This window comes from Netta rufina (assembly GCF_964035555.1).
Source record: "Netta rufina genome assembly, chromosome: 4".
Taxonomy (NCBI): Eukaryota; Metazoa; Chordata; class Aves; order Anseriformes; family Anatidae; genus Netta; species Netta rufina.
Window position 1 is genome coordinate 46,197,783 of NC_140127.1, and position 27,843 is coordinate 46,225,625.

The window sequence follows — 27,843 nt, forward strand, 5'->3', positions numbered from 1 at the left end:
CTTGTAGTTTTGCACAAAAATTTTCCAGGTGGAATGCATGCTTTGTATTTTTGTTGTGCAAAACCTGCTAGCAATAAACCTTAAATTGACAGAACAGGTACAGCAAACTTGATTTTCCGAGTAGAAGCACAGAGAAAATAAAAGCTGCTATTTGATTAACGTGACAATCAAACCTCACCAACCAGAGCTGGTTTTGATAAAATAACTCTAGTGAAGGTCTACGGGTTAGAGTTATGCACCAAATAATTTCACGTTCGGAATCAACTACAATAATTTACTCATAGATTATTTGCAAATATGTTCTCGAATATTTGTTATCAACAAGTCACTCAGCCACCTCACTGAGCATGATACTTTCAAACCCTTAGCCTGCTGAGTTTCTACAGTGGCAAGAAAGAAAAGTCTTTGCTTTTGAGATACCACAATTTCCCATGCAGCAGTAATGTGTTTTGTCTTCTTCACACCAAGGGCACTGACATCTAGTAATATGTTAACAAAAATGAGTACACACATGCAGTCAGTGACACGTCATACCAAGGGAATATATGTTTAAGTTGGATTATCTAAGGCTCTTAGAATGTCAGATATTTTTTTTTTCTTGCTGCACTACTCAGTAACCTAAGGCAGAAAGCTTAGCTTTAAAATGATTAATAGTATGTTTCTAATCTCCCTCCCCATTAGTCACCAGAAGAACGGAGACAAAAATTAACAGCTACTGCTGTTTCCAGAATCATGTACAAAAATAGATCAGTATGTCCTTGTGACAGTTTAAGAAATCTTGAAGAGTCTTCGGTAAATTCCTCTTTCATCTCTGTATTTCTACAGAAACAGTCAGTCCCCATTGCTGTGAGTTACGTCTTGGTCAAATTCAAAGATTTATGAAGTTCATGTTCCCTTTCATTGGGACTGCTCTTCAGAATCCATGTCATTTCCATCCTTTTAGTTTGGATAGATTCATTTTTTTTTTTTTTTTCCTTCTCCCCTCTTCCCCCTCCCCCCCAAAGGAAATGCATTGGCAGTGCAAACAAAAAGTAGAAATCATAAAAAGAACCTCACAGAATAGCAAGTGATCACCTTAGCATTTCAAAAGGGTCTTCTGAGATGTTATCTGCACGCACAGGATTCCACTGTCATGTTGGGGTACACCTTAAGAACCACATTCTTATTTTCATCGAAGAACAAGATGCTGAGAGAAGACATTTTGTCCGGAACACAGCAAGGCTCAGGAATGCCCGGGACTACTCCGACTGCTCTCACTATACTCTGGATGGTGGCATGGTTGGATGGCTTCAAGGCCTGCAAGAGAAAGATAAAAGCAGAAAATATAATTTCACGTATGTTAAAAGGGACCTGTATACTCCAGAACAAAGCTTGTTTCTTTAAGAAGGGCCCTGTGGCCGACACACTGTAAAATCTGTCTTTTACTCGACTATTCCCAGTTGTCACCGCACACGCCCCGAGCCAGAAGCAGGGAATATGACTCCGGCCTGGTTCTGCTGGCCACTGGATGTCACTGCTGCTCCACTGCTTTCAGCTAGAGCATCCTGCTCAGGACAGGGGCCTCTTGCTCTCGGTGGGACATCCTTCCCAGGAAAATGCCCAGGCAGCAGACCTTGCACCAAGGTCAAGGTCAAGGCAGTCTCTTCTGATGTAAATTAAGTTTCATGTGGGCTGCAATTTAGTCATAAACTTGTACAGCTGGGAGTGAGGCAGTCAACACGTTAGCAGGCTGATTCATTAGGGGAGCAAAATAAATACACCTTCTATGATAGGAAGTCAGGCTGGTAGAATATGAGTACATCAGGGGAAAAAAAAAAAAAAAAAAAAAAAAGATAAAACATATACAGAGAAGAGTATGGAAATACTTCAGGTCACAATGCTAACTGCTCCAGTTTGCTGTCTTCCAAGCTTAGGTTGTTTTGCTAATTCTTCCATGCCAAATCACTTCTCATCTGTAATATACATCATCGGTGACACTGCTGAATAACTGAGCCTTCAAATCCCATGTCACTTGTGCCTTATATTATGGGGACATATTGCTCTAAGGGACTAAATTACCTGGATTAATACTCACACAATTTGAAACAAATTTTGGTTTAATACAAATGAAAAGCAAATCTGAGCAGTGAAATAGTTATTTCGCTACATTTGCACAAAACAAACAAACAAAAACAAACAAAAAAACAACCACCCCAACAATCCAACCAACCAAATAAAATATGAGTTCATTCACAAAATGAAAAGTCAATATATTCAGAAAAGTGAAAACTAAATATCCTAAATTTTACTTCCAATGCCCTCAAACCCTTCCAGATCCAAATAGCTGTAGCAGATGAGCATGAAACATGCACAAGCCAGATTTTAGCCAGAGACTTATTTTTGTAATAGAGAAATTTTAACAATGCATCTTAGAGCTCATCTTGCATCCAGAACCTGGGAATCACATGGTTAAGTTCGCTCAGTCAGGTGTCACTGAGAAATATATGGAACAAGATCAGGCGGGCCAAATTTGCAGTTTGCGGTTTTGTTGGGATAAGAGATGATTTGTGTTGCGATAAATCAGTCTTGAGGCTTAGATATCTACCTACCTCATCTGCAAGTCCTAATGACCTTTCACACAAAAATCAGAGGAATAGCTGTGAGGTAGCGGCTCGTCAAATCGCTTGTGCATAACGTTTGTACATTTAGAGGTATCTGCTTCCAGTTCGGCTGGCTATGGATGCCTAACCTGTCCCTTTTAAGGAAGGGATAGCTCATGACTCTGCATTTTTACTCTGTTCTCACAGGGACAGATGTTCCTTGAATTCCAACAGAAGTGAATCAGAACGGACTTTTTCCATACCCCATCGCTGAAAGCAATCTCAAGTGAGAACTGGAACCACTTGACAGAGAATTGGAAAGGATTCACTGGGGAGCACTCAGCCATTCTTTAGGTACATGTTAAACATAATCTGTTTTTTTTTTTTTCCTTCTATTGAGGAGCCTATTTTGCATGCAGAAAGGCGGAGCAACAAATGATCCCAGTCCTGCGTGCCTCTTGCTTCTGTTTACAGTCTGACACTCCAAATTTTCTCATGTATACTCAGGATCCAAGTCCATTTTAAACACAAAGGTTGTATAAACCCTGATCTTTTTTTCCCTTTGCTGTTTCAGTCAAAGTTTATCAGGTGAGTGAGATGGAGACATGCTATGATTCTCTGCTTAAAATACAAAAGCAAAACTTCTTGAAGCATCCTCTTATTGGCTACAGATCTCCCAGCATTGTTACAAACACATTGCTCTCAATCTAGCTGGCAGATCTTAAGAAAGACATTTTTGTTCATGTTTGCTTTTAATTCAAGGGCACCTATGTTCCTCAGCAGTAGTTTAAGTATATAATTCACATTTTTCTATAATTTCTCTCTGCAAGAGGATGTGAAAGCTCCAGAAGCATCCAGGCCTGGTCCTTTACTCAGCTCCAGTGCAGCACTCTCCACAAATGTCACTGGGAGCCCAACACATTTCCTAGGCCTGCTGATCAGACGCAAAGAGGTAAAATATCTAAATATTTTAGTGAGTGCTTTTCAGAAAACTGAAACGCCCCTCTGGGTACTGAACAGGCATTACGCCCTGCACAAGAAGGGGTATTTTGGCCACTGCCTGTGGGCTGCTGGCGCTCCGTCCAGCACATGCTAATGAAAAGCAGGCAAAGATTTTCTTTTAGGAGGTGAGGCCATAAGGAGCAGTGGGAGGGAAAAATGCTGAGCCAACTCCTCACTGCCAAATCTGTGAATAAGTACAGCTGTGGCTAAGGCTGCACCTGCTAAGCTGCTTGCATCCTTGGGAGACTCGGTGCCCTGTTGAATTTCATTAGAGATGTATTAGGAGCGGGGCGCATGATGTCAGTTACGAGCTTTCATTCCTGACCTGGGAGAGGGTCTCCCTGGCCTGCACACTCGGTGGTGTTCTGCAAGCCTAACACACGTGGGGTTGAGAGCAGTCAAACGAGCTAATTGAAATCAGGAAAAGGGTAGGGCCAGAAAGTTTGGAGGTGGAGAAGGAAGGGGGGGGGGGGAAGAAGCACATCTGTTCTTAATTACCAAACAGGTTGTCAACTTTAGGAGTTCACCCTCAGCAAGGGAACATTATATACCCATAGGCACAGATTAGTTTGTTATTGCCTGATGGTTACAGTATCACTTTGCAAACACAGTCTTATTAGCAACACCAGATATTAGGTATGCCCAAGAATAACACATGGCTCTAGAAGATGCTTGCTTCACCTTTATATTAATTCAGCTTTTCATTTGCCTTGGAAAACAAGGTCATTTTGTTTTATGTGATTAAAAAAAAATGCACAAGAGGAACTATTTGATATCTAATACAGACAGATGTCTGCCAGTTGCTCCCAGGGAATCAGTCTCAGCATGAGGTTTCAGTTACCTGCTCTCTCAACAAACGCTCTCTCTGCAGTACATGGCAGCAAACACTCATAGTCATGGTGTCCGTGTACCTAAAATGCTCTGATTCTATATTCCTCACCCAACTGAGTCTAGGCAGTTTTGCACAGATAAGCCAGATCAGGCCTTTTGTTAGAATTTGGGGAAGAAAACTGATGTCCTGATTACAGTGGTGTAGGCTTGAACTACATGGCTAGCTCATGGCAATCAGACCCGCTTCGTGTCAGAGAAGTCATTCAAACGCCGCTTTACTTGACCACTCACCTCTCCTGTTTATTTCTCACCTTTCTTCTACTGTAAGATTTTTGAGGACAAGGACCACTTCTGATTTTGGGTACATGCCTGTCCCAGGTGGACTGCAGAGGTGAAGAGGAGGGGGAAGAATACGCCCTTGAGACTGCTGGACTTAGCTATGGCGACAGTAGTAGCTGCAAGTCTACTTATTTGGGTGGATGGGGTTAAAACACAACATACCAGAGGCCAATGCTATTATTTGCTGGAAAGTAGATCCTGATTTTGGCTAAAATACTTTTGGCTCTGTATGACAGAAAATCTTTTTATATGAAGTGCAATACGTCAGGGGAATTAGCTGAAGACAGACGACTCGTAGATAAAGATGGAGCTCATCTTTCACCCAGGCCATATCTGTTAACTTCCCTTCAGTGGTGCGCGCTGTTAATACCTCCCTGTCATGCCTCAGAGTGCCAAACAGAAGTTCAAATAACAATTAAACTTCACTTTGTCTCTTCAGAACCGTTGGTTACTAAACTCATCTCAGGCATTTTACTTGCCAGGAGCATTCTTATAGCTTTTTTTTTTTTTCCTTTTTCTTCTTCTCCCCAGAGGTTTGCAGTTACTCTGGGTATTAAGCCCTGAGTTTGTGAAGCATGTCTGGGATTTTCTGGTTGCAGGTACTAAAAGAGGCTCTGCATACAGAAAATCAACCTTTTTATTATGTTGCTTCTTTATTATTACTCTGCTTTTTGTTTCTGGTGCTTTATGTATCTATCTGAAGATAGGTGGTGCTTTTTTGCTACTGCTCTCCATGTTCTCCAAGTCTGATCTTGACTCTTTCTTGTATTCTTGTCTTAAATTAGTATTTAGTATGAAATTAGTATTTAGACTTGTATTCTGTCTTAAATTAGGTATTTCCCATCTACTCGAGGTAGGATTAGATTTCAGTAGGAGCAGGGAGAGACCAGTAACAAATTCTTCTAAAACCACTACCTTCAAAACTTTTCGGTGAAAGCCTTGTTTGTTTTTGAACATGCACGTTATTGAGCATTCTTAGGTTTGATCTATACCTCATAGAGACAGAAGAGGCACTAACCCTGAAATATATGCTAAGTATTGACTATTGAAAGAGAGCTTTTCTTAAGGCCATTGCTACCTCAGGAGGTAGAAGCCTATTTTATGTCTGCCAAATGAAAAAAAAAATAAATACACACACACACACAAATCTAATGAGTGGGCTGAAATGGTTATTCTCTAAAAAATGCTAGATCAGGGGTGTTCATAAGCATCTCAGCTATGATTTACTCACCTGAAAACGGAAAGAGCCAGAGCTGATAACTTTATGGAACAGGAACCTAAATACTTTTGGGCTTAACGTGAGACAACTTCAGGCCTTTCTAAGAGGCTACTGAACATTCTTGTCCTAAATTATCATCAGAAATAGAAGAACTTGACTGAAAGTGACCTCCAGTAGAATCACTAACTCTCTGAACCATACTTCACGTTTGCTTTGTGTCTTTGCAACTCTGATGGTAGCCCACAGCAAGTAGCTCATTTTAAGTGAAGAATATTTTAGAGGCCAGGATCAGCTGAAGACTTTGTGTTTGTGTGAACTCTTTTGAATTAAAATACTTTAGCTTTTCTGGTTTAACTGTCATGTACCATTTTCTGCTAAACGGAAGACCACACAGCACTCTTTTACGGTTGGGATAAAGTTCTTATAACAAAAGCTGCATCTGGAAATGTTAACCCACTTTTAAGTAGATGGTTACAGTGGACAGTGAAAAATTTGTCTGTCCTCTAGAAGTTCAAGACCACTGATTTTAAAATTTCTAACCTGTATATTGAGTAAAGCACGGTTCCCATCAACAATAAGTTAAAGGCACAATGCTATTGATGCACAGGTAGTGACTGTATCTTTTCCTATTCCCTTTCATTTTTTCCCCTTAGATCCAAAACCTGAAAGTTTGCCATTGCAGTTTGAGGTAGTCAGACAAATCATCTCCTTCCAACAGAGACTCCTTCCTCAGCTTGTTTTATTTGGGCTCCATCATCTTTGGTAAAATTCGCCACCTGTCATTTTCAAAAGGTGGCTCCCTTGACTCCTTAAGCCTCTGAGATTCCACATGAATTTTGAAGCAGACTGCCAAGGTTTCATAGCATCAGGAATAGGCACTCTTGAACATGAGGTTTCAGTGAGACCAGATGTCCTACCTTCACTGAAATTTCCTGTAGGTGTTATTTGAGTGTACCCCTCATTTTATGCCAGCCTTCAATACTGCATCTCACTTTTAGGTCTTGGTAGACTTCAGGGGGAAGCACACTGCTAATAATGACATTGGGCATTTGATTTTCAGGAGCTGACTTCATCTACCAAAGTCATGGCGCTTCTTGCTACCCACATGCAATCTCATCAAAAGCAAAGGATACTGCAAAAGGCAGTCTGTTGGGAACCATTTCTTCTGGATCCACTCTGTCACAGAAGTGAGTCATTGGGATCTTTGGCTTACATGCAGAGCATCCCAACTGCTCCTGTAGCTCCACATACTCTCTGTCACTCTGACAGTAATGCCTCATGAGGCACACATTTTTCCTAGAGGATGCTGTAATGACTGACCCCACTGCAGGCCTGGCAGCAGAGACTTCTGCATGGTATAACTCCTACTGTCTAATAAGTGATTTTCTGTGTCTGGCCTGTATTATGTTTATTAAACAGGTTAATAACAAGTTCACACATCATTAGCACTATTCAGGAAATGTTTTATGTCAATTTGGGCTCTGGACAAAAAAACTAATACCATGTAATATTTTTTTAATTATCTTTACAAGCCTGTTTTTTTACTAGCTGTTTTAACCACTACTCCTAGCAGTACAAGACAAAGATATCAGTTATTTACTGTATCCCAATACATAATAGGTGACCAGCTGCATTCTACTCATAGAGAAAAAAAAAAAAAAAAAGAAAGAAAAAAAAAAGAAGTGCATAGTTTACAATAACAGAAAGTGCAAAAAGATCAGTAAAAACAGTACCTTAGGAATTGGGAACTGACATTCCCCAGAGCAGTAATAGGCATCAAAGGATTTAGGGGAAATAATCCACTCGCTCCAGCCAATATCTGCAAAATCCACCTTGAGATAGCGCCGGGCGCAATACCTTGGCTCATTCCATTGCTTCCTCCTCGCCTTCTTCAAGGTTTGCTCATCGAACTGCAGAGTCTGGCTCTTCTGGTGATGATTCTTCCTCTGCTTTTTCTTACTCTTTGCCCTCTCTGCCAAACGTGGCTGGAATGTTTTGTATGATTTTCTGTCTTCCCATCTCTCATCCTCATTGTACTGGTACTCAGCTCCTGGAAGCTCATTGTTCTGCAATGGCAACAGGACATTTGTAGAGCGTTTCCGCCGCCGCTTCCCACTGCTGCTCCTTACATGGCTTTCTGGCCTAGGAAAGACCCTTGTCAGAGGATTACGGTGCCCTTGCAAACTAGAGACAACGCTCTCTGGCTCTGAAATAGCAGAGTCGTTGGCATATATCAGAATGTAAGGTTCGTAGTAAGAAGGTGCCCTTTTCCATGGGTGATGGCTTGTCAAATCCATTTTGACACCAATCAGAAGTTCATTGTTTTGTTTTGCTTTGTGTAGGACCTGAGTGATATCCTTCCACTGCCAGGAAAGGACATCCCCGTAAGCACTGGAGACATTTATTAGGAAACGTCCCAGACTCCGGGTCTGGTTCCCAATAGAAGGAAAGGTCCACACTGAAAGATGTACTTGAATTTCAGGTTTTCTGTGCCCATGAGAACAGCCTCTGGATTGTGAACAGTTCCACTTAGCGTTCAGCAGATCACCAATATAGTAATACACCGAAGCTGACAAGATATTTTCAGACTTGGTGAGTGAAGTCAAGTTAAAAACATATGGCTCCTGGTTTTCAGGGCTCCCTAGAAAAAACAAATATTTAGATAAGAATATGAGCAATTCCAAATGTTATGGAAACCAAAAGGACCAAACCATATTACCTTCTAGGTTATACATTAAGTTCGTGGAAAATTTTCATGCAGTGCTTTGGGAAAAGGTTAAGGCCACTGTTCAGAATAATGACCAGCTGGTAAACTGGTGACCTTAACGTCACATATTTCTGTCTGGCTTCCTCGTAATGTGTATCTCAGTCCAGAAAAACTCATACATGTGCTACCACTCCTTTGATTCCAGGAAACAAACCAGGTCATAGGAACACAGGTGATAAGAGATGCACTGAAGGCTGTATCTATCATCCAGAAACTTGAGCAATATCATAGTAAGGTTTTGCTCTCCCTCCCTCCCTCTCTCTCTCTAAACATTCTTCCCTCCTTGTAAAAACACCTTAGGTAACATTGCTCTGTCCTGCCTACAAGTCTGTCTTTCTCTCTCCAAGACAAATGGGACATCAACAGCACTGAGCCATGCCTTAACCAAGACACAGCTGAAGCTGGAGAATGGCTCCCACTGGCTTCACCAGGCACTGGATTGTCTGTACTCTTCAATCATACTGATGAGCCAAAGCCCCCTTGCTAGAAAGACAAGATTTGCTTCCTTCGTGATAGAGGCTGAATGTGGCTGTGAGGAAGACAAAAATCCTGGATTGAAATGGGGCAATGATTCTCATTGCTGCCCCAGGCTTTAAAGTATGCTTCTAAGTAAGCCATTTGAGCTTTGATCACTGAGCTGTTCAGTGCCAAAAAGCCTAGCTGGTTCCCTTACACCTCCCACTCTGCCCCTCTGTGATCTGGGCTTCACCTACAAGATGGGAACTTTGGGACCTGGGTGGCAGCTTCTAAATTGTCAGTGGCTATTAAAGAGGGACTCAAATACATGTAATGTTTGGTACAGCTACATATAGGATGCTAAATTGCCAGGCAGAAGAAGTACTACATATTTCAAAAACTAAACCAAAAGACAAGTTGAAATCCTGTGCTACAAAGGATGCTTCCTCTCAACATTAACCATTCCTCCATGACCAATTTAGTGGCCTCTTTGTATGTATAAATGACACAGAGCCCTTCACAACTACAAGGGTAGAACTGAGCACAGAAGCAAGCATTGACACCAGTCTTGCACACAAAGAAGGAATGCAGCTTGCCTCTAAAGACATGGCAGGGAGAAAGACCAGGCTAGAACCACTGTTTTCATTTTTAAGGCTCAGAAGTCAACTGTGGAGACACAGGCAATTCACAATTTGTAAAGGGCTAAAAACACTCAAGCTTGTGTGACTTCCTTTTGGCTAAGTCGGACACTAATCACAACAAAAGTTTCCCTCTAGAATAATCTGGATCAGGGTCACTTCAATTACACAGGATAAATTCAGTCATTCCCCCTAGGACATTTCATTAATTTTCATGAGAACCAGTAACAAAATATTTACTAATGTAGCTGGAGCTAAGTGGACAGTACTTGAGCAACCCTAATAACCAAATGAAAGCCAAACCAAGCTGTCTTTCTGCGCAGGGTGGGAGGAGGGATGGGCAGTGGTGGCAAAATGCACCCACTAGCCTCTGTGCAGACAGAAACAAGCCAAGGACAATACATCTTCATGGTCAGGGTGTTACTGTGTCATTTAGGAGGGATGTGGTGCAAAGTGGGGTTTCCACATTTCCACATGTGAAATTAGAGAAGTCAACTTAACCACAGGTATCCTGCACAAACCCAGAGACACACTCCTAACACAGGAGTGAAAACATATAGCTGACTACTTTAATCTCCTGCAGGGTGTGACAGAAAGGCTTGGAGGTGAGGCTTAATTTTTGTTACAAGATTTCCTGGTTGACCTGCTGTTATGTCTGTCCTTCAGAGTGGGAGAAATATAGATCCAAACGTTAAAGTGTTATCGAGACCTATAAAAACAACCTGTATCGAAAAGTCAAATATAGTCATGCAAAGGTATGCTCTACAGCCCCCCAGAGGGCTGGAAACAACCCAATATGTAAGAAAAATGAGGCAACGTGGAGTTAAGTGCTTCTTTGACACCATAGCATGTCAAAACCCTCTCTAGTGGCTGGAGAGAAGTTTTAAACTCCGGAGTTTTCCAAGAGTTGTTGTTTTATCCCTAGAAAAGAGAAGCACAGAGGACGCGCCTGTGGAGTAGGAAGGAACAGCCTCTCTGCTTCCACCCTCAAAACACTGTATTAAGCCCTCTGCCAAAGCAGTGAGACCAAATAATTTCCAATACTGAACTTTCAAAACTTTTGGCAGCTTTATGCTCCGGGTCATGTTTTGGGTGACAATCTGCGCTTCCAGGCACAGATATCATAACTGCTATTGTCATTCAGAGTCCAGGGCATGACAATATTTTCCCTCTGTCTGCCCATCCCAACCAGCTAAGTGGCCTCTTTTTCTAACTTAATTTTTTTTTTTCCTAATCAATATTTAAAGAAGATATTAAAAGAGGAGAAATCAGCCTCACTAGAAAGACAGAGACTTTCTCCCCAGTATGTCACATGTATTGCTTCAAGAAATTAGGGGAAAAAAATTCTCAGTGAAACAGGGGGAAAAAATGCCAAATCATTTGTGGAAGACACCATAGATTACACACTCAGCCCAACCTGACAGTGGATCACATAAGGTTCTGGTAGGTAAATTCTTAATATCTGAAAACTAATGTACCAAATCCATCCAATTTCTGGCTATCACTTATGCCTGGGATTTTCCTTGATTTTGATAATTTTTTTTAAATTCCTGAAGGCCAAACCCAGCTACTCATTATGTTTGTACTAAGCTCACATGTGCACTTGACCTCTGCTTGGTTTGTAATCACTAATATTATAAGCTTAATATGTAATCTGGCAGAGCACTATGCATATCAGTCTTAGGAAACAGAATTTATGGTGTCTCATGCATGTTTGTTAAAGAAGTTATTATTTGAACCCCTGTTTAATGTTAAATGACAAGTTTTGATTTTAATTTTTAATAAGAATTCCGTTTAACAAATACTGCTTGTTCTAAATTGGCATATTGTAGCAAAACACAAAACAAGCTGCTTTTGTTTATAAAGAAACTCTATCTGGTGTGAAACAGACACAGGAGGAACATATACTTTGATTAAAAGCAAAGCCTAAGCCACTCTTAACTCTAGACCAAAGACTTGCAGTAGGTGGTGCTATTTTCTCACTGAACGACCTCTGAGCTCAAGCCATTAAGAGGTTTCAGATAATTCAGTTCACAAAATCATCTACAAGCAGGTTATTAGCATCCAGCACAGATGCCTATGGCTTTGCTGGCTCTCAGCTCAAAAAAACTCAGCTGTGTGGCCCAGGTTTCTGTCACAACTTAGGAACACCGTGTCAAATCCATCCTTTGTGTGACAATGATACCTGAGTGCGATGTGAGCACTGCACTCAAATAAGCATACTGCAGGCCAGTAATTACCCTTATGAGTGACAGATATATAAAGGAAGATTCAGCTTTAAAGTATCTACAAATCCACCTTTTCCTCAGGAAAATTAAATTTGCCTTAAATGAAACTTCATCCTCGATCCCAGACAACAGAAACCTCTGAGGATCTGTCCCCACAATAACATAATTTCAACTACTAACCAAGGACAGGAGGTACTGAATAGCATCTAACAACATTTTACTGTGAGGCATGAACCTTTCTGAAAGCCTCAGCCAGCTTGCTTTATTTATGCTGTCTGATGTGAGCTGAAGCTTAGGTTTTATAATTAATATTTTTAAGCCCCCAAACTTAAACCAAACCTACCTAGGGCTTCAGCAACTCCAATAACGTATAGATGTTCATTATAACCAATATCTCCTAGGACGCTAGTATCCATTTAAAACAGAGAGGGGAAGGGAGCCAAACCATAGGGCCCAGCACCAACAGATTAGCAGCCAGCGGGGAAACACGGTCGGTCTTAGCCCAGTAGAGGTCTCTGGCCAGTTTGTCTGCTATAAAAAGAGCTTTAAGGTCTCAAAGATAACAAAATCTAGTAAGACTAACAGAGAGCTTTGTTGCTAGAAGCATGAAGTCAGCTTTGCAAGTCGAAGGAAGAAAAGCAGGCCCAGAAACCTATGCCCTGGGAGGTCATGACATTGCAATAGCTTTTTTCTTATGTTTTCAGTATCAGACAAAAATGAAAACACCAAACATTTGGAGAAACTAGTTGCCCAGAAGTGAAATGGTCTGTTGCAGCAATCGATGTTCTCCTTGAAGCATCTCATACTGAAACATGACACTTTAGAGAGATGCTGGTACCAGGTCTCCCTCCAGCAGACGGCTGCTGGAGCAAGCCCACAGCAGGGACCACCACCTTGCTGCCTGGCAAGGTTCTGCCACACATCTCTGAGCAGCTGTACTTGGTAACCTCGCACTCATACACAGCAGCACACAATGTGATGCAATTACAACTCAGTCATTATTACTTGAACAGCAGTAACTTGGGGGGCTCACTTCTACTTCCCAGCACTGCAAGCAGCAGAATTCTATCAGAGCAGTATTAGCTGAGCTAGTCTTTTGTCTAAGTCTTCTAGGACTTACTTGAAGAGAGTTGTACTAAGTCAGCTTTGCTCTTTTGTAGTACCACACAGGAAGCACAGACAACTTCCCTGCAATAAAGTCAACAGCGAAGATTTAAGAGGAAAGGAGCAGAGGAAAAAATATGGGGAATGAAAAGAACTCCATGCAAGGAATACCCTGCTACCTTCCAGATACTCTGAGGCTAGGCTTTAATGGCAATCTCTGCTCCCCTTAAAGGGATTACCATATGTTGCTGGCAGCCTGTTGAGGAATTTCTGAAGACCAAGCTCTGCATGACATAGCTCTTCCAAACTGCAGCAGGTAAGACACAGCATCAGTGCACTTTTAGTATCTTATCAGATACTTATCGGATACTTATCAGATACTTTCAGTATCATTTGCCTGTACCATGTAGAGCTTTGGAACAGCAACCATGAGCTGGGCAGGAAAGTACTTCACAGCGAGAACACCTCATTGCTTGTATTCCTGTGGAATATAACTCCTGAGGTAAAGGCAGGTACATGGATAGGCTACAAAGTTATTGGCCTCCTCAGCCCAACTGCAAATCACTACTCACCTCTATGTTCTTCTGTTTCGAAAGAAACCCAGAACCCAGAGAAAGCTCCCCATGGCAGGGGAAAAGGGGAGATACATTCTCTCCAGGCCTAAAGCAGAAATGCCTTAACATTTTCATACAGGTGGCTGTCATACAAGTCAGGTTGTGCTCACTCACTGGGCTGCCAATAGTTACTGGCAGCTAAAACCAGCAAGCAACCCACCTCCTAGTGCTACAGCTGAAGTACTTGTAGCCACTCAATCTTCAGAGGCATGGCCTGTGCTTCCTCACCTTCTTGCAATAACCCGCAGCTGTTTGTATTGCCTGTTACTGTTACTGGCATTAAAAAGGTATTTTAAGAAAGAGCAGTAGGTCTGTGGAGACTGACATCACCAGCAGAAACATATTCATGTTACAAGGGGCATTTCCAGGCATCAATAAGCTGGAACAAATCCACCAACATGTGGTGTGTTTACCTTTATAGAGGATGCACTGACATTTTTATGGACTGCCAAATCTATCCCATGGGTGAAAAAGGATGCAATAATGAGGGCTGTTTAGTTATATAGTCATCATTAGCCATCATTTAAATGAGATATTAAAGTGGTGCCCTTGTGCCAGTGCACAGTTAAGAACATATCAGTGTTTCCGTTGTAAAACCTTGTTTTCATGGGTTCATAGGCCAGCTACGAAAGTTCACTCAGAGCTGGAAATGGGAAAAAGTTTCACACAGATTTGGAAGCCAGATTTCTTCTTGTCTCCAACCTTTTGCTGTTACTTGATTGCCATTTCCCCCCTTACTGGTTTGCGTATTTTGCAAAGGAAAAATAGAGGATCCCATTCTGCTTTTTTAAAGGGCATACAGCTTGGTGCCAAACTGGCTTAATTATTTCTATCAAAGCAGGCAAGGTTGTAGCAGCTAGGAACTTGACACACAAAAGTAAAAAACCCATCACTCTGATTAAAGCTAAATAATCCCATTTAAGTTTAATCATTTTGATTAAACTTAAAGAACGTTGAGATGCAGTAATGGTACAATAATTAGGATCTAACTTACATGCCTATTTTGTGATATGAAGTGCATGAATATGCACATTGCACATCACAAATGTGCTGCACAGCATGTGAATTGTCTCCCTACTACATGTTTTAAGCAGAAAGACCAGGTCTGTAAACTAAACATAACAACAAATCCCAAACTAGCACATAATAAACAAGCAAGCAGGTAGCATCAATAAAACACAAAAAGCTGTGAAGGAGAATGCAAAAGGCTGGTTCTCCTCCTTCTCAGTCATAATTCACTTCAGTTGGTAGAAGTAGGTCTGCTGTATGAAAACAAAGGTGCACGCACCATCTCCTCAAGGCTGTAAATCTTCACGTTGGAACTTAGGTGCTCTAGAAACTGTGCCTGACTGAGGGCTGGAGGCTAGTTCATCCACTCGGATGACAGCACAGTGAGACAGGTGGTAACAGAAGCCAGAAAACCCAGATCCCGGGTCTGGTCCTGACAGGCCAAATCTACCAATCCTGCCCATTTGCCTTAGCAGATTTGCAGATTTGGGCCCAGTTCCTTCTGCCTAAAACGTATCACAGTGCTAAGAAGAATGCTGTTGATTGCATTTTATTTATAGAGGCACAGAACTTCTCTCCCTCTATCCCACAAACAAACAAACAAACAAACAAAAAACCCACTTCAACAAAAAACAACCCCCAGCTCCCCCCCCCCCCCCCCCCATGGTCTTCTGCCTGAATGTTTTTAAAGCTCTTGTCACAGATGACCTTACTGTTACCAGCGCTGCAGAGGCTAGCATTGGGCCCCTGCTGATTTTCCCAGTCTGACGGCAGCCGGTGGCTCTCTGGCTTCCCCGTGCAGTACTTGGTTTCCCTCTTTGCGTGGGCATTTCACACCGCAACAAAGGAAAGAAAAGCATTTGAAAGAGGAGGAGAACATAGTTCTTAAACCACAAGAATTGGCCCAGGGGCAGGTGTAATACCTAAAATTACTTGAAATTCAGTCAATAAAAAAGAGTTTAAAGTAATTTCTGCCTGTATAGCTTTACTATAACATCATTAGAGGGACCCTCCAATTAAAGTTAGAGTTTTTCAAATGACTCATTTGCAAGACATGTTCCTTTAGCGATGCTATGATTACAAGTACTTTCAAAAGCAAACTGAAAGCCTTGTGTTCAAGGCTTTTATCTTTCCACTCTCTGCATTTATTCCAGGTTGTGACTTTCCTCCAGGTCCAAAGCCTCAGAAGCTGCAGATCAGCACAGCTCTGTGGAAAGCACTGGGGGCAAACAGATTTGTATCAGCCCGAGGGCTGGTCACTTGGTGGTTTTGCTAAGGAGCAGGAGAAAAGAAGATTTGTGTGCAGAAACTGATGCACAGACAGTTTAAGATTACGCTCACCCTAACTGTTAAAGCATTCACCTGTAGCTCACATATCACCCTGTCCTCCCCACAGCTTCCAGTTTAGTCCCAAGGGATGGAAAACCACCCACTGCTGTGAGACCTGCAGAGAACTGGGGAAGGCTCTGGCTCAGGATTTCTGTTTAAGCAGAGCTTGCCATGCTGCCTGGTCTAAGTAAGATGAGGGCCACTACCACCATCCCATAAATATCCCACAACACTGCACTTGTAGCCTGACAGCTTCCCAGAAATCATGGGCTGAGCATCCTTTGACTGAATATGTAAAGGTAAACAAGGGCAGTTCAATCCACAAAAAATGGTGCTGGGATGGGACTGCATGTTCTGTAGATGATGTAAATCCTTACTGCTCTGAAAATGGATTTGGGGCTTGGGGCTTTTTCAGCTTTGTCACGGGCATCACAGGTTATTTTTCTGAGCAACTCAAACTGGACAATTCTGTTCTGAGATAACTTGGTGGGAGAGATGAAAACCAAATTTGCCAGAATACAAGAGCACATGAGTGGTCATCAAAGTCAAAGGCCCAAAATCCCAGAACAAGCAACAAACCACCAATTATCCAGCCTGTCTGTGAAATCTGGTGCGTGGAAGATTGTGGGGCAGCATCAGATGGACCCCTGAAAGGTGCCCACACAGGTTAGAAGCTCTTACCCTGTCCCCTTGGAGGACTGAGCCACAGAAAGGAAAACTAGCATCTTGCCGTTGTTAACGTGCTTCTTCTCAGTAACCACATCTTGGGTTTTCTTTGGGCCTGTCTCCTGCAAGACTGCAGCTCTGACAGGCAGCACCACTTTTCTTGGACTAGAAACAGGGAAGAGTTTCAACAGATCCTACCAGTTCTTGATCTCATTGCACACCACGCTATCTTTTAGGGTCCCCAAAATTTGCCTGGTGGGTTACCTGCAGGAGCTGGGAAAGGCTTTCATCATGCTGCCAAAGAGCCAAAAGTCCTTTAGGGGAAAAACATGGACAGAAAGGTTTCATAGCTCTATTCAAGCGGCGTGTTTTTGAAAAGGAATTATCTCCTGAAAATACCTGGTTAAATTGCCAAATATATGCTCAAAATGCACTTGAAGTCACCAAAATTTTCCTACAAGGCCTCTTGCTGCAAATGCAGGAGAAACCAGTGGATTCTTAGGGGAGTTCTGCTCATTGCAGACCAAAAGCTGTCTCCTGAAGGGGTTAGCAGCAGGGAGGGTCTAATGTGTGAAGGAGTAAGGGCAACAGAACTGATTAACAACTGGTACAGCCATGTTATGGCCGGGGGAAGCCACTGGGAGACTGAAATCTGCAGCTGAGGAGCCCGGCGGTCAAAGCAGAGATCTGGAAACGAACTGTCTGCAGAAGGAAATATTGTGGAGGTGCCGTTTGCATCGCAGCGCTGGCCAGGCAGTCGGGTGCAAGGAAGAAGCCAGAAACCAGAAGTCTTTTAATGTTCCCCCAATGCCACCCCAAAGAACATTTGATCTAAGGTTTTTTACGGAAATGCACTCGGATGCCATCAATAACCATACAAACGAGCTGCTGCTGCCTACGGGGAGAGACAGACAACATCCAATTGGTTAAATATTTTGCATAAATACTTATAAAAGTGTCAAAAAACTTATAACCACTTCCAATTTATTGCTTTGGCACTTGAACTGTGAAAGTATTGGAGGAGGAGGAAAGGGATTAGTGAATAGTGTGTTTATAGGACTGCTGCCACCCAACGTCAAGTGAGAGTATAAATATAATCAGAAAGACCACAGAGATGGGATTTCAACCAAAGGCCTTCTAGGTTTAGAACAATAAATATCTTTAATCAGATATGCTTAAAGGAGAAAATACACTCTATTTGGATTATACCTTTCCCCCTTTTTTTGTTTTGGATTATACCTTACTCTTTTTCAGTGAGGGCAACACTTAACTCAGAACAAAGGAACATATATTGGATTTATATTTCAAAAACTGGTTACTTTATAAAGACAAGAGAGTACCTTCTACATAAGATCTCCATGGGGACAGCAAACCGAGAGTCCCACCTATCCATCCTCTAAAACGAACATATTTAAGTCTCTAGCCTCTAAATCCTCACTTGCGGACAGAAACACTTGCGGTAACATATGATGGAGAGTGTTTGTAGCACAGAATCCTAACATGCCAAAGCCATTCAATTATTCACGGTATTTGATCTCTGTGCAGAGCTATCCTATAATAGACATTGTTGCCTTTGAAGAATCAGCAGTAATGACTCCCAAATAAACCTTAGCAAAGTCTGGCACCCAGCTCTCAGCAAGTTTTCTGGGAGACAAAGGAATCAGTGTAGGTCACAAACTCCCAGACAGAACTCGGTTTTACTGCTGGGTCAACCCTTCGGTGTGATGAAAACCAAGAGACTGTCAAAGCAGGCTGCCCTGGATGGCCCAACAGTTGTCAAACAGCAAGTTTCCAGGATTCAATGGATTTGGGAAGTTTATTACAGTGAGAGTCACATTAGGGTTGTGGCATTTCCATTGAGCCCTGACAGAGGTCAGATGCATTATGGAGCAGAGCAGTGGAGTCCAGAGATGCAGTGCTAAGACAGTGCTGCCTTCTCTTTCTGCTAGGACATGGTTCTTCTGCGATACTGCTATGTTATACACGTCTCCCCCACCAGAAATATCCTTTTGTGAAAAGTGACTTCACGTTTTCAGAAATCTACCTGTGCACAGCAGTCTGTAATCAGGACAGAGATCTACCTGCCGCTGCCAAAGATGCTGAAGTACAGCACTTGCCACGCACAGACTATCCTTGAGCTCAACTCATTCCCTATTGCCCCAAACTGCCGCTACTGTCAGCAACATCTCAAACTGTTCTGTAGATAGTCTAAAGGACCGCCAGCACATGCTACTGCTCTCTCACATGCAAATCAACCCGTGATTTCAACAGAAGCTATGCATGCAAAATACTGATAAAAGGAGGCTCAGGAGAGGATATATTAATTAGTCCACTTCCCTCATATGGTACTCAGATATCATCCAGCAGAGACGCCGCGTACCGAGCTGAGCAGATAACCCGGTAATTAAAACACACGGGACAATGTAAGCACCGTGTCCCAAACCACAGGCGTGGCTGCAGGCAGCGCTGCTTTCCTCATCTCTCTTCTCGCCCCCTCCCCTCCACGCTGGGGCTCCCCTGGGGGGGGCGCTGGGGTCTCACCTGCAGCCAGCGGCCGAAAGCCGCGCACGGTGTTGCCCCGGCGGAGGGACGGAGCCGGCAGCCCCGGCGGGTCCTGGGGCCGCGCTGCTGCCGCCTGCCCACCGCTGTACTGGTCGTAGAGCCGCAGCATGTGCTCCGACACCTTGTCCCCTGGCTGCAGCCGCTCTGCCCGCCGCTGTCCCGGGCTGTAGTCACCTGCCACGGCTCTGGCTCGGCCGCCCTGAGCTCCTGCCAGGGCAGCTCGTCGCCGCAGCCCAAGCCGGCGAGCCTTGGGCACGTCCCCCAGCGCCAGGCACAGGCAGCCCCAGCCCAGGCACAGGCACAGGCACAGCACCCAGCGGGCCGATGCTGCCATCCCGCTGCCGAGTCGCCCTTCTGGCCGGCACCGGGCGACACGGCACCGGCACCCCCGCTGAAGTTGGCTTCGGACAGATGCAGCCCCCGACAGCGGGAGGAGAAGCGGGGCTGTGCTCAAAACCGGAGACGGGGTTTCCTCTTGTTGGTAAAAAGAAAAAGAAAAAAAAAAAAAAAAAAAAAGAAAAAGAAAAATAAGTGGGGTGGAGGAAAGCGCTGCCGTGTAAACTGCCCGTCCTTCCCAGTGCTGGCAGTGAAGGTGTTTATTTCCCTCGCTGTGCAGGTTGATTTTTGGCGAGAGGTGGAGGTGTTGCTCTCCGTGCGGCCGGATGCTCCTTCCCCACTTGGACTGGTGCGGGCGCAGCCCGGGTGAGTTTTTGTGGGGTGTGTGTGGTGTGCGGATGTGTGTGTGTGTGTGTGTGTGTGTGAGAGTGAGGGTGTGCGAGCGTGAGCCCCGGCTCTCGGGGCTGATCTGTGTAATCAGCAGCCAATCGCACCGCCTTCTGCTTCGGCTCTGGCTGCAAGCGAGAGGCAAAGCAAAGGGGAAACCACCACCCAAAGAAAAACGCTCACACACACACACACGCAGAGAGAGGTGACTGGAAATTCAATCACTAGTACTAACTGTGTCCCTGAGGGCAGCGGGGGAATAGGCTGGTGGGATGTTCCCTTTTCACCTCCACCCAGCTTCTCCCAAAGGCAGAAAAACAACATGATTGCAACAAAACAAAAATCCTAAGTCAAAGTGTACTCAGCCATCTCCCCTCAGATATCTCAGGGCTTGGCTGGGCTCTGCACCCTCCGGGGCAGGCAGGTGGAAAGGATTGTAACCGGATTGTGTAGCCCCCCTCTCCCAGAGGTCACCCAGACTTGCTGGCATCCTGCTTCCTCCTCTGTCACCCTCAAACCCAGACAGGGCTGCCCAAAGTGTCCCCAGCAGCCTAGAGCTGGGAAGGAACGTGTACTATGCCCAGGTGAAGGCAGACGAGTGCTCTCATGCATGGGAAGCCTTCTGCAGGCTGCATGGGCTCAGGCAGGGAAACTGCGCATCAGGACTCGTCCAGCACAGCAGGGTGCAGCAAGGTGTTCTATGCACAGCTGAGAGGATTTCACATACCTCCTGCCTGGGCTGCTTTTCACAACCAAAAGGACATAAAGCTTTCACCCCCTTGCCAGCGCCACAGCATCAAACAGGACCCCAGATGTGTAACACTGTCCTTTCCAAAATATGCTCTGCAACACAAAGATTGTCTTACCTCATCCACCCGGTGGGGGAAAGCACAGCAGGTGGAAGAGAAGCTTCTTGACATTTTCATGGTGTGTAAATATATGGGTTTACCTTTGGAGAATGACTTGGTTTCTAACCTGAAGAAGGGAAATAAGAAAAATGAGCTTACACTTTACTATATGGAGCTTAGCACACATTATTTCCAGCATGGGGCATTCACATTTTCAGTGGGTGACAGTCAAGTGTGCGATTATCACAATGTAAATGTATCAACTAAAATACATCAGGTACTGGAAAGTGAGTTTGCTTTTCAAATTGCACTGAATTTAGGACCTAGATACTAAACATCCCTAAGCAGCTTTAAACAGCTTGTCTGCAACTACAAGAAGCAAGTGCCTGCTGGCAGGTAAGAAGGAAAGAATGACTTTTAAAAGCAGACTAATGATTTTTGTATGCATCTGTATTTAAGTGCTCAAATACAAGATAAGTCAGTGTCTTATTTTCAAAGAGGTTTGAGACATCCAATTTGCCATGCATATCTAAAAATATTGTACATAAATGTACACACACACAATTTCAGTATTAATGCCAATACTAACTATACTTTTCATTTCATTCTCTATATAAGAAACTTATATTACTGCAACATGAAAATTGTGCATTTGAGCACAGCTAAGAAATTCAGAGCAAACAGCAATTTCTGGCTTATACCCATGGCAAAACTGTGCATCTCAAGGAGGAATTCTTAGGCAACTGAAACGCTGGAAGTGGTATTGTAACTTCAGCAATGTTACAGGTACCTTAAAGGAGGCTGTAGGGGTATCTTAAAAGTGGGGGTTGGTCTATTCTCCCATGTGCCTGGTAACAGGACAAGGGGGAATGTTGCACCAGGGGTGGTTTAGGTTGGATATTAGGAAAAACTTCTTTACTGAAAGGGTTGTGAGGCATTGGAATGGGCTGCCCAGGGAAGTGGTGGAGTCACCATCCCTGGAGGTCTTTAAAAGACGTTTAGATGTAGAGCTTAGTGATATGGTTTAGTGGAGGACTTTTTAGTGTTAGGTCAGAGGTTGGACTTGGCGATTTTGGAGGTCTCTTCCAACCTAAATGATTCTTTGATTCTGTATACCTGCTGATGGCAAGAGATGTGAGTTAAAAACAAACAAACAAACAAACAAACAAAACCAAATCAAACATAACTAAACTCTCTTTTAAACCTACAGTGCCAAACCACTGGCCATATGACTGCATGACTGTGATCTTTTGCATAACCAACACATCTTCCAAACTGTGGCCTGACTGTTGAGATTGGACCACTGTAAATCAAGAATTATTTCAGTCAAAACGAAATACTCCAAGACAGTATACTTCTCATGCACACTCTACTCAAGCAAAGGAGGATTTGACAATAACTAACTGAGGTTCAGCATAGAAGCTCAAGCACCCTATTGCTGAGCCCTTATTTAAAATCGCTTAAGTGTTAGCAAAAGCACTGTTTATGCAAAATTAATTCAGAATCTGGCTCCCAGAGCCTTGCACCTCCACTTGACTGCAGTTGTTTAAACTAGGTGTCTAAAATAGAAAGTTTGCCCTATACAATCATATTACAGTGAGCGAAGAGAGAGAAAGAGGACACCTGGTGTGAGGCAGAAAGGAAAAAATGACTTCTCGGGCCATTAAGTACTTTCTCTGATTCCTCTTTTTAGACTGCTGTTGCATTTTTTTGAGAATGCTGCAGATGCACATACTCATTTCAAACACCACTCCCTTTATAGACCGTCCCTGTAATGTGGTGGGACATGCAGTTCCTGAGCTCCTGAAGTTACAAAAGTTATCCTTAGCTCAAGCTGGACACGTGATTTTAAATGCCTGAGCACTGTGACTGCACAAACCAAACTGACCTAGCACATATAAGCAGTTACTCCTCATTAGTAAATAATGGCTGGCAAACTCTCAGACCTGACTTTTGAGATAAAACTCCTTTGCGTCTCTCTACTAATTCTCTTCCATTCCTTCCGTGCAAGTATTGTGAATCACTAGCCAGTTGTTCAGAGAACAAAACTCTGACCGTGTCCCAGACACCTTATAGTTCAACCTCATGGGTTTCAGTAGAGTTATGCTGATTGAAGAGAGAAGAGGCCCTCCGAGCTTTGTAACTGTACTGGTAGTGTGTGCAGTGGTGACGCTGTGCTCCTAGCCTTGACAGAGAGGCATAGTGCTTCCATCATGAATATCGTGGAGGTAAAGGCACCCACAGGTTCATCCTCAAAACAGCGGTTCTGACAACAAACCTTTTTAATTGCCAACATGACCGTGTGCCACTGAAAACACCCTTTCCTCTTACAGATGCACTATTTCCAACCAGGAAGTGCACTCTGCTTTGGTAAAATAATCTCACAGATCAAATTCAATGGGTTATTTAGACAATGGTCAGTTTCCAGCTGCTTCTACAACTGTATAATAATGTGTTTTCATATAGCATTTATGGGACGGGAGGAGAAGTGGAAAGAAGTAATTTACAAGTGGATTGGGATAGTGATGTAACAGGCAAAGGATATACTATGATTAATGTCCATGCTCACCCAGCACAGTTAGGCTAAAGGCTCAGGTGAAAGGACCGTGCAAGCAGTACTGCAAAATGTGTGTGTGTGACACTGCAGGCATGCCAAATCTCAGTAGGGAAGAGATGGAAAAAGACCCAACAGCAGTTAAAATGGACCACAAACATTAAGAATGAGACATAACTTCCAACTTAATCTTTCTCCAAATTCACCATTAATGAGTGATAGCTCAATGACTCCTGATCTCTGCACAGTTTTGGGTGGGGATATACTAATATACTTGACCTTGTTTTGCATCTTTTGGTTATGCCCCACTCCTAACTGACAGCATGACTGCCCCTGAGTCAGCATTGACTTGCTGAGGCTCTGGTAGGAGGGGAGGGGGCAGGGAAGTCCCCTGAGGCACCATACAAGCAGGGGAGCTGCTCCTCCCAGCCCTGTCAGCTGCCCTTCCTGCGGGCAATCCTCCACCTGCTGCCTGAGCTCTGCCGCTCGATGCTGCTTTTGGGGTGTGCTGAGGGGCAGATGAAGAACTTGCCTTCATTATGGTCTTCTGAAGGCCAGACCTGAGGGACAGATGTGCTGGGGGCAGTGGTTAACACACCTGCAGCCTGTTACAGAAGTGTTTTCATAGTGGATGAGATACTCCCTTGAGCAGTATTCCTGTCCCCATGAAACCCAGCAGGATGGTTTAACACTAATATCAGTATAAGCAGACTCCAAGCTTGTAATTCCATCATGCTGCCTCATGCATGCTAAAATTACTCTATAATTCTACTACTAATAAATATCAGGCTTACTGTACAGTACTTCAGCAATGTACTATGCCAAACCAGAGCTTAATCTGAATTGAAAGGACCATCTCTCTGGGATGGTTTCTTCTTCGTGGCCTCTCCAGTCAGTGAGCTTTCTGTCATGGCTGACCAGCAAGAAACCAGCTCATCCCAGCTGTCAAGGTCACTTTGCTGGCATGATTGCCTCAGAACTGGGAACAGTCTCAGTATTACTGTTTCTTACAGGACAGCATGCTACAGATGTCAGCTTGCACAGTGATGCTGCACTGAAAGGACCCTGTCTACGCAATGCCCTCAGCCCACACCAGCCTGCCCAAAAGGCTAGGAAGCATGTGGCCTACCGGTCCTCATCTAGCAAGTAAATCAAGTCTTGGCAGGAAAAAGCTGTGTTTAATTTAAAACTAAACAGCTCAGAACCACTGAGAGTGATTTCCTATCCATCTTGTTGCATTTTTTAAGCATGCATTAAACATGCGCTCAGCACTCAACAGAAAATATTCATGGCTAGAAGCTCGCATTGCATACTCTTAGTTCACACAGCCGGTACAGTGCAAAGATACCGGGAAGTGCCAGCCTTCAGCGTAAGTCCAGGCATTACACGAGTGGGATTAGATGGTTTTTCAAAGCTCCCCTGAACTGCGAAAGCAGAAGTGTGGGGTGACGTGCCAAAATCAGTCAGTGAACCTGCTACTTTCAGCCACTTAGGTACATCTGAAATTCAAATGGGGGACCATTGCAAATATATGCTATTATGAAGGGTGCATACTGGTGGAGACTGACACCTAACTGCAGGTGCAGGTCTAGCTGGGTGTCCCCTTCTAACCAATGGAGGGAGAGGAACCTGAAGAGATGCTTCAGCTCACCCAACAGCAGACACTTGGTCAGCTGGTTTGCTGTCCATGCCAACGCGAAGATACTCTTGGAGTTTCACTGCTGTGACTTTCAACTTCAAAGCCATATTATTGAGCTAGATCGTGAGCCCCCTGGATAATTCTGTACCTTTTCCCTTCAGTGACAGCCATGTGGATACTTGGAAAAGACGCTCCGCAGATCAGTGCGCACTTTTGAAAAATATAGATCTTGGCACACAAACAACAGTCTCTGCATCTGAAAGCAGCATCTGAATTTGCTGATTGTGGGGGGAAATTCTTCTTTCATCAATTGATGAATATTCATCACTGCTGGTTTGCACACTTAATGGCCTTTGATGAGCTGGCAGAAGCTACCGTGCTATCCTGTCAGCCATGGTTTGTTTTCTTTCTCTCTATCAATGTTTATTGCTAAGATATGGATGTATTAAAACATTGAGAGGTAGGCAAAGGGATCTGGCAAAGTGAGAAAATGGTTTCCTTTAAAATGAAATATTTTGGTTTAAATAAATTGCGGTTGGTTAGTTTGGATTCTGACTACCTCCCATCTGAAATTCTCCACGGGCATCTTTTCAGCTCAGTTTCTTAAATAACATTTTACAAACAGCAATGAGGGCCATGGAAAGAACCTGTGGTTTGGTTTTCAGTAGATATTTTGACACTGGCGCTACTTCCAGAATGGAAATGTAGTTCTGCAGTTTTTCTTAATATATTTTGTGGCCTGAGTTCTGCTCCAAGTGAAGCAGATGGGTCTCTAGCCTGGTTGCACTGATAGGCCAAGTTTCATAGGGCCAATATACTATACTTAATTACACAATGATTACACATGTCAGCATTTACTGATATGGTTTTGCTACATTTCATTCTCTGACACAATTAGTACTAATTTTTAATTAAGGCAGCAATTTCTCCTGCTTCCAGATTAGCTCACGGTTAAAAAAAGAACAAGTTAAATGTCTATCTTTCAAAAAGCAAACGGCGAGCCCCTTGAAAGAAACTCTGCTAGCTCTGCTTTGGAAAGAAGGAAGAAATATGAAGGCCATGGTGCTGCTCTGACATTTTAAACTTTTCTATAAAAAAGGCCAAATGAAAAGTTCAGATCTGAATCTCTTCCCAGAAAAATGGGCAAGTCCTGGCTCAGTTTCACCCTATGATGACCTCTAAGCAACCGATCCCCAAGTACTAGAAGCTAAGCACTGTTGCCTATCAGCATAAAGAAGCTCTCTAACAGCTGAACTGTGCTCTTGTATAGGAAAGACAGGGGACTGTCGGGGTGTGGGAGACAGAAGTCTCCTCCAGTACACCTGTCAGAACTCCATTGTCAAGAGGAGGTGCACCAACAGGTACTTTTTTGTTGACTGAACTGACAGTCTCACTTCAGTGTCTGGGGAAACATGGAACACGTCCTCTTGGGACATGTTTCTGGGCACACGAGGGAGAAAAACATGTCTGGGAACGGTCAGCATTGGATTTGCCAAGGGTCAGTCATGCCTGACCCACCTGATTGCTTTTTGTGATAAATTGACTGGATAAGGGGCACCAGTGGACAACATTTAGCTGACTTCAGCCAGGATTCTGCCACTGTCTCACAACAGTACTGTATTCAAGTTAGCGTGTTACCACCTGGATGGGTGATAAAAACATTTGAACAACTGGGCTCAAGGGTCAGTGTTAATTGGACATACTCTACCTGGAGGTCAGTAATAGGTGGAGTACTGCAGAAGTCCACCTTAGGGCTCGATCCTGTGCTTCTCTGACACATCTCTTGGCAACGCATATGAGCCAAAAGCTGTTGTTTGCTTTGTGTCAATACACAAGCAAATCCTGAGGCCTTTTCTCTGGGCCAGATCCTCAGTGGACACAAACTACAGTGATTCACTCATTTCCACAATATATAGCCAAAATTCACTGTATTTTAGTAGCCATGCTTGAAAGACTGGCAGTTTTGTGCATGTGTGCTTTTTTTTCCCTCCGAGACTCAACTGCTATTCCTTCACTGATTTAAGCTGCAATGATTTTCATCAAGTAAGCCTTTGACCTAGGAAGGGCAACAACTGTCAATAAGTTCTTCAATTTAACACCTCCACTCTGCTCTCAGCTTTTCAGCTGCCTGCAGAACTGATCCCAGTTATGCCTGAAGAGAAGAAACTCAGAGTAATGGAGCACCTTAACTTGTCTGTCAATCTGGGTTCACTCGGCTAACAGGCACACTGATCGGCTCTTCACATTTTCTACTGATAGAGGCTTATCCATAGAGGCTCATTCAGAAGGCTAAGAAGGGTTAAAGAATGCTTTGGGCCTTGACGTTGATGCAACAGCAGTAAAAATGATTTGTGCAGAATGAGTCTGAACTTGGTGCAGAAACACTACGTATTTTGCATTTTTAATGGAGATGACTAAATGTGGTGTTAATTTCTTATTTTTCTCCCTCCCCCTTTTTTTCTGTCTTGGTTTGCCAAACGTAGCAGCTCAATGGCATAATCATCAAAGCAACAGAGTGGAATAAAAGCTTACCTGCCTTCCCTGTGTTTATAAAAACAAGGCAAACATTTCAGTATGATATACTGACAGGCTCCAAATCTCAAAACACTGTCCAACTTCCTAAATCACTTCTTCTGGAATATCCAAATAAACTCATCTGCCTTTCTGCACAGAACACAAATCATTCTGGTACAAATGTACAGATCAGGTCTTAGTCAGTCTGGAGGGCAGGTCTCTA

At 43.5% G+C, this 27,843-nt stretch overlaps 1 protein-coding gene across 1 annotated transcript; it reads right to left on the minus strand.

The window, feature by feature from the left end:
* Window positions 1–1,104: 1,104 nt before the first annotated feature.
* BMP3 (bone morphogenetic protein 3) lies at window positions 1,105–19,676 on the minus strand (the record flags this gene model as incomplete). The annotated part of the gene is made up of 3 exons (XM_084285857.1): window positions 1,105–1,296; window positions 7,704–8,611; window positions 19,322–19,676. 3 exons carry the CDS (start codon window positions 19,674–19,676, stop codon window positions 1,105–1,107), a joined length of 1,455 nt encoding a protein of 484 aa, XP_084141983.1.
* Between the last annotated feature and the right edge of the window lie 8,167 nt (window positions 19,677–27,843).